At 39.9% G+C, this 12461-nt stretch overlaps 1 protein-coding gene across 3 annotated transcripts; it reads left to right on the top strand.

The window, feature by feature from the left end:
- Positions 1 to 862: 862 nt before the first annotated feature.
- LOC105446168 lies at positions 863 to 11820 on the top strand. Of its 3 annotated transcripts, none has more exons than XM_030981599.1 (8): positions 863 to 1816; positions 2758 to 2933; positions 3572 to 3674; positions 5893 to 5971; positions 6242 to 6400; positions 7130 to 7233; positions 8968 to 9085; positions 9854 to 9956. In XM_030981599.1, the coding sequence occupies exons 1-7, from the start codon at positions 908 to 910 to the stop codon at positions 9082 to 9084; spliced, it is 1647 nt and encodes a 548-aa protein (XP_030837459.1). In that variant the 5' UTR covers positions 863 to 907; the 3' UTR covers position 9085; positions 9854 to 9956. The 3 variants fall into 3 exon arrangements, with proteins under 3 accessions (XP_030837459.1, XP_030837460.1, XP_030837458.1); XM_030981598.1 differs by having other exon boundaries at positions 864 to 1816; positions 8968 to 9064; positions 9854 to 11820; XM_030981600.1 differs by lacking the exon at positions 6242 to 6400 and having other exon boundaries at positions 8968 to 9064; positions 9854 to 11820.
- Positions 11821 to 12461: the final 641 nt, after the last annotated feature.

Here is a 12461-nt window from a genome sequence, read left to right as displayed (position 1 = left end):
TATACTAAATGGAAAAATTACGGTGGGGGGGGGGGGGGGTTGGCTGAAATGGATATAATGAACCGATCAGAACTGATCTATGATAATTCATGCTTGTTATCCTTCGTGTGATTGACCTATAACCTTAAAATCGCTTGTCAAATTGCGTCCAAAGTTCGACTTGTTTCACATGTGTTATATAGGCAATGGCGAGCTAGCGACCTATTTTGACCAAATTACGGTGGGTGAACTTTCAAAAGTCAATGGGACATGAGGGTTCCAATGAAAGAGCTAGTGTCAACGTACGTCGGGGTGAATGTGCTTTTCGTTTAAACAAAAAAATGAATTTTTAACGATTTTGGGGGGTAAAAGTTAGTAGGCTAACATGTTAGGCTGCTGGACTCTGACGATAGGGGGCGTTGTCCAATGGGACTATTCGGAGCCATATGATGTGTATTTGAACCAAATTCATGGCCCCATACCAAAACTTTGTAATACCTTTAACAAAGCAAAGAGCATGTTTTACATGTGTTTTCCTATATCAAGCTCTAAATGTTGATTGTGGGATTTTGTTACACGTTACAATTCGGCGAAACATTGCAGCTTGCTAACTCGAGCGAGCATGCAGCATGAAGCCAGTTATAACGACAACGCACTGTACTGTCCGTCCACACGCAGCGAATAATTTTTCGGAGCTTAGGCACCGTTTTACACTTTAAGACCATGTTACACTTTAAGACCTTATCACAAGTCACTCCAGGCCAGCTAGTCACCCTTTTTGCCTACGTCACTTTTCCACGCCTTCTTAGCGTCCGCCCCTTTTATATTTTTTCCGGGAATTCTCTTCTTGTTATTAACAGGAAGGTGAGACCTTATTATTACATATCACTGAATCCATGGCTTGTGCGCAGTGATATACGTGTGTTGAATGAAAATGATAAATACCAGGACTCGCAAAGCTACCTGCTCATTACCTACAAGGATACCGATCAACTACAACACAGAAGAGGTTTCAAGTATCAATCGACGACCAGTACATAGTTTTTATTTCGATTTAAGAGAATTAAACAGCAGTTCCAATATGGCTGAGCAAATCCAAAAAAGAAAACGATCTTCTGAACATTACGTGGGGAAGGCTGTGATCAAGCGGCAGGTTTCAGCGCGAACACAGGTGGCAAATAAACTTGAAAGCTGTCTGCATCTGGGAAATTCATCACCTAGAGTGATGGCGGATCAAGTGCCCTCCCTACCCAAGAAATTCAAGCGGGCACAAATCGAGAACTTGGACGATCCCTTCTTTCTTGATAGAAAGGTTTCCAAGAAGAACTCCTCGACCAAGGAATCCAAACCCGATATCGAACGCGAACGTTGCTCCGAATCAGAGCAAGAAGACCATTGCCTGAGCGAAGACTTGGAAAAAAAAGACGTGTCATTCAGCCAGGTACAGGTTCCTGTCAAACCTCAGACGACGGAAGCCGAGGAGGGCGTCGAGAAGGAGGGGTGTGACGAACCAGAGCAAGAAGACCATTGCCTGAGCGAAGACTTGGAGAATGCAGACGTGTCATTCAGCCAGGTACAGGTGGTCAATGTCCCGATCATTCCTGTCAAACCTCAGGCGACGGAAGCCGAGGAGGGCGTCGAGAAGGAGGGGTGTGACGAACCAGAGCAAGAAGACCATTGCCTGAGCGAAGACTTGGAGAATGCAGACGTGTCATTCAGCCAGGTACAGGTGGTCAATGTCCCTAGCATTCCTGACAACACTGATCCGACGACGGAAGCCGAGGAGGGCGTCGAGGAGGAGGGGTGTGACGAACCCGATGGACTCTTTGGGATAATAGTAAGTGTAATAAATTTGTTTTGTTAATGAACAATATAGTATTATGACATATGCAGACCAACTGATGAAATCATCTAACATTTTCTCAATGAGTTCTTGCTTTATAGGATATTTCAATCATTCAACTTTTTAAGTCGGAAAATAGTTTGTATGATAGATCCAAACTCTCGAATCTCACCTATCCATCATGTCAAACTAGAATAGAATGAGTTATTACGTCGTACAGTAAGAATGTCATTTCATTGAGATTTGAATTACAGGATAATGACAAATGGTGAGAAAAAGGAGAAATAGTATAAGCGGACACTTTTTTTTGTTTTTTGGGGAGTCCAAAAAAAAAATCACAACGACTCAGCCAGCCGAAAAGTCGCTCAGTGGGGGGGGGGGGGGGGGGGGGGGGGGGGGGGGGGGGGGGGGGTCTCGAAATTTGAAAATTTGCTCCGTTGGGGGGGGGGGGGAAGGCCAGCTTTCTTAGGTCAGCCATGGGGGTAATTTTTTTTATTTTTTTTAAATAATTAAAAAAAAAAAACGAAAAAAAAAATCCAAAGGGGGGCGGGGGGGGGGGGGGGGGGGCGGGGTTTAGGGATTTTTTAGGGGGGTTTACACACATAAAAATACCAAGGGGGGGGATTTACCCCCCAAACACCCCCCCCCTGCGTACGCGCCTGGTGTGACCCGCTTCGGCGACCACCTGTACAGACAGACCACCTGTCTATAAAGACCGCATTTTCTGCTTCCCTGGAATAGTTTTTGTTGTTGAACTTGAACTTGTCGTTGTTAAGGAACTTGTATGTTAAGACCATCTGCCTAAAGAAAGACCTCTTTTCTTGTCTCCCTTGAGTGGTCGTTATATACAGGTGTTATTGTATTGATCATCTTATCAAAACCTTCACATGATAAAATCTCTATCGACCATCTATTCTTTCTTTGTTGCTTCCCAGCACCATCACCATGATGACGACGACTATGAACTGGACGGTTTCAGTGTTCATCTACCGGCTCATTTTCATCGATTCGCCGACCCATGCCCGTTTGGTGCTCGTCTCAATAAATCGGAGAAAGGGTATAAGCTTGCCAGGGTACTCACTAATACAGCAGCATATACGGCTGGTTTAAGGTACGTCTGTTCACACATGATTTTCATTTGCTTGTGCTTGTTCATGTTTTTGGTTCTTTGTATGTTGTGTGGGTGTGCTAATTAAAATTGATATATTAAACGCAGGCAACTAGCCCCTCATATGAATTCATTAGGAATTTTGTGGAAATGAAAGAAAACCACATTTTAAAATTTAAATGCATTAATTGTTTTCTGGTGTCGATTTTTAGAAATTGGATGAAATGAACCTTTGTTTCGCATTTGAAACTTTATATGAGTTTAATAACAGTAAGAAGTCATGCTTCGGTGCTACGTACTGTATAAAAACCATGGGCTGGTAATAATAATATACATTTATAGTACAAAAAATGACACTTAACTTGTCAAATTCATCATATTATTTATTAACCTCTTCTTTCTTTGTTCTTATTTGCCTCCCCGCTCTAATTCTGTCTCTTCTCTTCTGGTCCTACTTCTTTCCTGTAACTCCCTCTCCATTTTCTCCTTCTCTCTTTCTCCCTCTTACACACACACACTCTCTCTCTTCCTCTATCTCTCCCCCTCTCTTTGTCTCTACCTCTCTCTTTATCTTTTTCTCTCTCCCCATCTCTCTTTCTCTTTCTATTTCTCCTTCTCCCCATCTTCTTCATTTCAAGCAGAGAGTCTGATACACTCACCCATCTCAATGACACAGAATTACACACATTAGACATCAGTGAGATTCAGAAGCTCTTCATGCATATTGAGACAACGTTCACATTGGTAAGTTACCTTAATCCTATCTATTCTCTATTCAATATTTCTCGTTATTTGATTGGAAAAACGGAAGTGTGAGAATATACAAATAATACACAGGTGTGAGTGCGTTATGGTCGATGCAGCGTATGAGGGTATTCACTAGGGTGCAATAAAATTCACGAGGCGTAGCCGAGTGAATTTTGTGCCATTGTGAATACCTGAATAGCGCTGCGTCGCCATAACGTCACGAACGAAAAACCTGTGTATTATTTGTTTTATAAAATGGGTCTACTATCAAATCTCTTCAGAAAGCAGCTGAAAGTTCGGCTTCTTAGAGGCTGCCATTTTGCAACAGGGTCACTCGGCGCTCGGTCATTGTCATCGCACAAAATTGTATTAAAGTGGGCATGCAGGGGCGCGTATTTGTGCGCGCACACAGCTAGCTAGCTACAGACGATCGCGCGAGAGCAGTGACCTTTGGCAGTGACCTCGTAAACAAACTGTGCAATGCACGGTAAATATCCATTGATTTACACGCAACCATTTTATAAAACAAATAATACACAGGTGTGAGTGCGTTATGGTCGATGCAGCGTATGAGGGTATTCACTAGGGTGCAATAAAATTCACGAGGCGTAGCCGAGTGAATTTTGTGCCATTGTGAATACCTGAATAGCGCTGCGTCGCCATAACGTCACGAACGAAAAACCTGTGTATTATTTGTTTTATAAAATGGGTCTACTATCAAATCTCTTCAGAAAGCAGCTGAAAGTTCGGCTTCTTAGAGGCTGCCATTTTGCAACAGGGTCACTCGGCGCTCGGTCATTGTCATCGCACAAAATTGTATTAAAGTGGGCATGCAGGGGCGCGTATTTGTGCGCGCACACAGCTAGCTAGCTACAGACGATCGCGCGAGAGCAGTGACCTTTGGCAGTGACCTCGTAAACAAACTGTGCAATGCACGGTAAATATCCATTGATTTACACGCAACCGTGTGTTATGCTTTTCTGTTACACACTTTTTTGCACGGCTGATATCACCAAGAGCGCATTGTTAAAATTAATGCACTCACACGTGATTTATAATTCTCATTGGCTACATTCTTGAACCCATTTTTATAAACAAGTAACGGTGCACACAAAGAAGCTTGTTGACTGACTTCATGTACTATATGTTTACGTCTGTGTATAAACATTGTCGCTCACTTTATGACTGTTTTTATATCTTGATCAAGTTTTGACGTAACATCATGATCCATTCCTAATAACAAGATAGCAACTACATGTACTTTATAAAAATCAACCTAAGCTAATTTCAACAGCCTTGTGTGTCACCTATCGCAATGTGTGTCACCTATTGCAATGTGCGTAACATATCGCAATGTGTGTCACCTATTGCAATGTGTGTCACCTATTGCAATGTGTGTCACCTATTGCAATGTGCGTCACCTATTGCAATGTGCGTCACCTATTGCAATGTGTGTCACCTATTGCAATGTGCGTCACCTATTGCAATGTGTGTCACCTATTGCAATGTGCGTCACCTATTGCAATGTGTGTCACCTATTGCAATGTGTGTTACCTCTTGCAATGTGCGTCACCTATTGCAATGTGCGTCACCTATTGCAATATGCGTCACCTATTGCAATGTGTGTTACCTCTTGCAATGTGCGTCACCTATTGCAATGTGCGTCACCTATTGCAATGTGTGTTACCTCTTGCAATGTGCGTCACCTATTGCAATGTGCGTCACCTATTGCAATGTGTGTCACCTATTGCAATGTGCGTCACCTATTGCAAGGTGTGTCACCTATTGCAATGTGCGTCACCTATTGCAATGTGTGTCACCTATTGCAATGTGTGTTACCTCTTGCAATGTGCGTCACCTATTTCAATGTGAGTCACCTATTGCAATGTGCGTCACCTATTGCAATGTGCGTCACCTATTGCAATATGTGTCACCTATTGTAATGTGTGTTACCTATTGCAATGTGCGTCACCTATTCTGTGATACAAAAAACAGGATCCCAAATGCTTTCAAAAATCAGCGTAACGCAATGTCAATAGACCTGTTCAATTTTGAAATATGCAGACAATACAAGGTCACATTGCACTGTCGTAATATTTTCTCTAGACTATTCATATGGTTTTAAAACTGATCTTCAGTTTGCGATCGTGTTTGACGCTTGTATAAAGGTAGGAATTTACCTCATTTTTTGCTTTGACTATCTTTCCTTGAGCAGACAATTCTTAGAAAATATGGAGAAGGTGATGAGGTTCATCTCGAGAAGACAACGATACGGGTCAACATAGATGATGAAGGTAAGTAGGACATCCCCCCGAACAAAAAAGATAATGATAAAACCCACTGAAAAACAGCAACAAACTACAGCAACAGCGAAAGGATACGACCATGATTCGTAATGTGCGGAACAATAAAAAAAAATAAAAAAATGGGAATATTTGTAATTTAATGAACGAATTTTAAAACGAATACATGCATAAATAACTAAACAAATAAATAAATGTAAATAAATGTAAATCTACTATTCTAAATGAAGATTTTGGTATTTGCTTTCATTCATAATCTAGTTGTAGTGGAAATAGTGCATACGGAGATCATTTGCAGTGAAAGGCCGATCAACACATCAGCACTGTCTTTCATTAGTCAAGATGAAAATGATGTTTCACAGATCTATCTCAATGCTACAGGAGAAATAGTTACCATGGGAGGATTCACCGATGCAAGAGGTCCGTAACCATGGTTACTCAATAAGACTGAGATGAAAGTGCTGCTGCTGCTAATGATGATGGTGATGATGATGGTGGTAGTGATGGTGGTGGTGATGATGACAATGATGATGATGATGGTGGTGGTGGTAATGATGATGGTGATGGTGGTGGTGATGGTGATGGGGGTGGTGGTGATGATGGTGATGATGGTGATGGTGTTGATGATGGTGATGATGGTGATGGTGTTGATGATGGTGATGATGGTGATGGTGATGATGATGATGATGGTGCTAATGATGGTGATGGTGGTGATGATGGTGATGGTGGTGATGATGGTGATTGTGGTGATGATGATGATGATAGTGGTGATGATGACAATGATGATGATGATAGTGGTGATGGTGATGATGACAATGATAATGATTAGGGTGATGATGATGATGATGATGACAACGACGATGATGATGGTGATGATGATGGTGACAATGACGATGATGATGATGGTGATGATGATGATGACAATGACGATAATGACGATGATGATGATGGTGATGATGATGATTATGATGATTTTTTTCCTTTTTCTTACTTTTAATTCCCTCCACAGGGATTTTATTGATTTACATGTGCAACAAATTAAGAAAAAAAATGATTATTTTTTTCTATACGTTCATCAGGTTTAGCTGCATATCAAGAAAAGATATGTACATGAAATTTGAACAGATTATATTTGCTTCTCTTCTGTAGCTCAATTCTACCTGGACTTCTATCGAGGGGGGCAAGGCCAACGCTGTGCAATTCGTCATCATAACACCAATAGACTATACGACGCGGTACAGAACAGCATGAAGGTACACAACTGAAATCTTATATTGCTTGAAATTATCTAAAGGTTTTGTCTTCCTTGATTCCCGTGATTTGAAATTAATAGTTCAAAATAATCTTTTAAACCTCCAGAGATTCTATATCCATGCTAAAATCCCCCTAAAGAAACTCAAGTGCCATTCCTCTCATTCTGTACCGTTCTTTTTGGTACTTTTGGGGATCGCGCGATGAGTGGAGACACAGCGCTGTTTGTGGGATTCAGGGGCGGCGATTTCTTTTCATGACCGGGGGGGGGGGGGGGGTGGACGAGATGCGAGGGACGAGGGAGCAGTGGCGCAATGAGCAAAAACTTTTTTTAATAAACTTTTTGTTGTTGTTGGGGGGTGGGTGGTCAGAAAAACAAATCCGCATCACCACCAATCTTACATGTTACATGCTGGCCCCACGAAGCGTTTTCAAAGTGGGGGGGGGGGGGGGGGGGGCTCGGCCAAAGTATTTACGATCAGGTAGAGCAAAGCGAGCGAAGCAAGTGGAGCGTAAATTGAAGTGGGGTCCAGTGGCCCCCGGCAAGGGTCAAGGGTGAGACACATGAAGCTCAGGGGTTTTAGGCATTTAATCAAGGTCAAATGAGCATATTCTTATACCTTATTTGTGACACTGACATGCAAGTCACTAATTGGAGTGCGGTCCAGGGTGCAAAGCCTCCAGCATCTCAGGAGTTTTAGGCATTAAATTACGATTAGATGAGCATCCAGAGTCTAGGGGGCCGAGCCCACGGAAGCTCTAGGGTTTTAGGCATTTAATGACGGTCAGATGAGCAACAAGGGGCCCGGCTAAAAGGGCCCTGGTGGGGTCCTGGGGGCGGAGCCCCTGGAAACTCAGGTTTTTTAAAGGCATTTCAGGTTTTCAGATGATGTACCAGGGGCCCGCCTTAGGGCCTTGGTGGGGTCCAGGGGGCAGAGCCCCCGGAAGCTCAGGGAAAAATCATGCCGTTATGCAATTTTTTAAGGGGGACTGCCCCCTTAGCTCCCCCTATCAGTACGCAAGGGCGAGGGAGCAAAGTGAACGAGAGGGGCGAAGATGACGGAACTTAATACCCCCGCATAGGTTTTTGAAGTTTTGTTGTATTAAAAAATTATATTCCTTAGCAAAACTATAGTATAAAACAAACAATATACTATTTTCACACTTCACTTTTCTCTGTATTTACTTGTACATTTCGAAGGATATTATGCGAGGGAGCGTAGCTCCCGAGCGAGAAGATTTTTGCATTCTTATTTGCCAAAAGCTGCACTCTTGGGCCCTCCAGAGCCTAAAAGTGTATTGCAGCCTTTAGACATTATTTGCTATACATTTTTTTTTGCACTTTTTAAAATTTTTAGTGGGTACGATCCCCCCTAAAAAAAAAATCAGGGGGTACGTGTCCCCCTCCCCCGTCCCCCGGGATCGCCGCCCCTGGTGGGATGTTTGCGTGTGACAGAAGAATACAAAATAGAAAATCGGACTGAATGTGGACTAGGGTGTTAGGTGCATTCTCACAAAGTCTAGATCAATCGTACTCCCAAAGAAGGGAAAAAACTTAGTTTACCCTCTATACTACACTGCACATGTCACAGAAAAAATGATACCGCGCATATTTGCCATTTAGATTAATTGAAACTGAAGGTCATGTAGATAAAATGATTCAAAAAATATATTTTTCAATGTACTTTGTTTTATAGTTAAACCCATGATTTTCTGCATTTATTGTTTATTTTCAGCTGATGGAGGATCCTTATAATCCGGATCTAGCATGTATGCTTGACAAGATACACAGAAGTGATGGCACTTTCGTGTTCGAGTCAGTGGAGCTTCAAGGTAACTATCAACTGAATTAGGGTGAATAAAATAAAGACCTCCTAAAGACCTCCTAAGAAAGTGGCAAGTAACTTTGCCAAATTTGACCACCTGTTACAATACCACAAACAATAGCAACATATAAGTTACTATGTCAGACATGTCAGACTAAACTAATATTCTAGAATAGACAATGGTATGTAATTTCCCCCAGCTTAGCACACGTTCATAATAGAATTGCATGCTTCCATACATATGTACGATACATCATCATTGCCTTTGTCTTCCTGATGATGCTACAGCATATCTGACATAGCAACTTGTATGTTGCTATTGTATGACGTACTGTAACAGGTGGTCGACTTCGGCAAAGGTATACATACCACTTTATCAAGTTTGCTCATTGATGACTGACAGATGATGACACAAGGGGAATGAGATCTGGAGGTTTTTGGGGGTGGAGCTTAGCAAGTTTGAAAAACAAATGTTTCAAAAAATATTTAAAAATCTATGAAACAAATTCAAAAGTTTACATAACAAAATATGAGATGTATGCAGGACTGCACACCAACAGGAATACACTTGTATTTCGATTTCATGGGCCCTTTAACTGTGAAAAGTTGAATGGGATGTTCAATTCTACCTTAAGGAATTATTATCTTGATTACTAAGGGATTGGAGAAGGGGAATTAGCAAATTCTTTTGGATTCTTTTTTATGCTAAGAATAGGGATTAAAAAGAACGTAAGCCTCGAATTCAACCATTTTACAATCTTTCTCTTTCTCCCCTTCTTTCTCTCTCAATATTAAGGTCATTACCTCATCTATGACAGAGCTGCAGGAACACTAACATTGTCTAAATACGACCGTCTAAGTTTAGTCCCGTCTGATGGCTCTTTCGGTATCCCTCGTGTATAAAACCCTACTCTATCAAGACCTTCAAGGGTGTGGTAATCTACAAGGTTATCAGCAAGGTCATCATCAAAGTCATTGTGAAGGTCATTGTTTATAATAATTAATTTCATGAGCATTGTCAGGAGAATACGAATTTGTTTAATAGGTTCTTGTAAAGAATGTGATCTGTTGAAGTTTCAGATTGAAAATCCAAGTCTGACATAGCGTAGTCACACACAATAATTATGTTCCCACAAATTTAGGTTCGATCATGCCCCCATGTACCACAAACGTACTTGTGAACATGTGAAAATATTCCTTTTTTCATTAATTTTGCTTTTCGCTTATTCTGTGGCTAAGAATGAAAAACCCTAAAACTATTGTTCCAATTATATATGTCAGTACCTACAGATGCTCCCTTTAAAATGAATCGACAGATTTATAGGAAACATGTTATTAATTGCAATATTGAAAGTTGAATCGGAATTCGATGCTTAGAGACTTTGGTGAAAAGCGCTATATAATCACCGTTTTCATTATTATTATTTTATTATTATTTATTTGCTTTAATCAACACGTTAGCATGGTTAGAAAAGATACATAAAATGTGATCAACATATAATGGCCTCCAGGTAGGGAATAAACCATTCGGTATTTTTGTACCAACCTTAGTTTATTGATATAAGTGGTCATATTCTTACTGCAATATGTTTTATTATATTAACGAGTAAATTAGACATTTTTCTCATTACAATTCTTGAGATTACATACAGAAAAATGCCTATTTCGAGATGATTTGTCTTGAAATATACATGTTAATCACAATTACAAGAGTATTAATAATTTCATTAACAAATGCACGCTTCTTACACATAGGTTCCACTTGTAAATAGCATTTGTACATTGGATGATATTTATACTATTTTCACGGGCATATATGTCCTCTTAAACCATTCTCTGTATGAGAAAGTTGCACTTGCTGTAGTTTCTAAGAAAATTTGCTCACTTTTTATTTTTTACATTGCCATCATTATTCGTTATAGGCAAATACATGCACTTTGGGAAGAACAGATGAACGAAACAAAGAGAGAAAATATATCCTATTTAATATTTTGTGTAAATAATGTATATAGGTTTCGTGTTTTATGTAATTGGTAGTTCTCATGATAAAGGTCTCTATTCAATCGACCTTGATAGTAACAAACAAACAAAACAGATAATAATAATATTCATTTTGTAAAGCGCAATAACTATGTGGATATATTCTACTGCGCTGCAAGAGCTCGTAAATGCTGTGCTATACTGTCATACTATATGAACAAGTGAGTTTTCGGTTTTGATTAAAAATTATCTGGTGATGGGGCTTTCCTTATTTCTAGTGGTAATTTATTCCATAATCTAGGGGCAGCACAGAGAAATGTCCGGTCCCCGAGGGTTACTTTGGTTTTATATGGGAGTATTTGCAACATAACTGTGTCTTGTGTACTATGAAGGTTACGACCATGAGTTTGAGACTTGATATGCAACAATTCATTAACGTAACTAGGAGTTTGACCATTTAGAGCTTTGTGTCGTAATTTTATCGACAGCCAAATCAAATATACTGATTTCAGGATATCAATTGTTGTTTCTTCGGACTTGTTGACAATCTCTTTCTCAATCTCCCTTTTCTAGAGCTTTTGTTTTTGTCTTCTACTATTTTCCTCCTTTCATTTTTTTCTTTTCTTTTCTTTTTCTTCCTCATTTTTTTCCTTCTTCCTAGCTACATAATGTCTATTTATTGATCTATAAGCATACTTTGTTCATGTTTTATTGTAAAATTTGCATCTGAGGAACTAACACTTCAACAAGCTCTGCTTCAAGTTAGTTCTCTTTTCTCGTGCTATTTCCACTATATTTATCGTTTCATTACATATTTGTTGTGATATAATTATTTTTGTATTATGTTTTGCATGAGAAATAAAAATCAATTAATCATTTATCATTAAGCAATGAATAGAACCTTATTTGAACTTGAACTTGAACTTGAAACAAGTTAAAAGAAGTATTTCCATCAGGAATATAGGGTGTTTTTGGTGATTTTATGCTTTTTTGTATGCAATCTGAAACGGACGAATGTAAAATAAAGAAATATATTGGGATTGATACTTGTGATTGAGAATCCAATGTTTGCAAAATAATCAGAGCTGACAACTAAAACTAACTGAGAGAAGATGATGAGATGGGGAATAAGAAGAGGAAGGGCATGAGAGAGAGAAAGAGAGACAGAGACAGAAAGAGAGGGGAGAGAGAGAGAGAGATGTTTATATAGATGGAGAGAGTAAGAAAGAAAGAGAAAAATAGAAGAGGAGAGAAAACACGAGATAAATGGAGAGAGAGAGAGAGAGAGAATAAAGTCCATATATTAAGAGTTTAATATGCGAAACTTGTCTGTAGGTCAGTCGCTTTGCTCCGGTAATTTTGCACCTAAAATGGGATATAGTGCAAAACAAGCGTTTTTGAAGGGTTAAAGCCTCGGTCTCAAA

This window comes from Strongylocentrotus purpuratus, unplaced genomic scaffold (assembly GCF_000002235.5).
Source record: "Strongylocentrotus purpuratus isolate Spur 01 unplaced genomic scaffold, Spur_5.0 spur5_scaffold_12, whole genome shotgun sequence".
NCBI classification, from domain to species: Eukaryota; Metazoa; Echinodermata; class Echinoidea; order Camarodonta; family Strongylocentrotidae; genus Strongylocentrotus; species Strongylocentrotus purpuratus.
The sequence above is the reverse complement of the archived record's forward strand: the minus strand, read 5'-3'. Positions and strand labels throughout refer to the sequence as shown.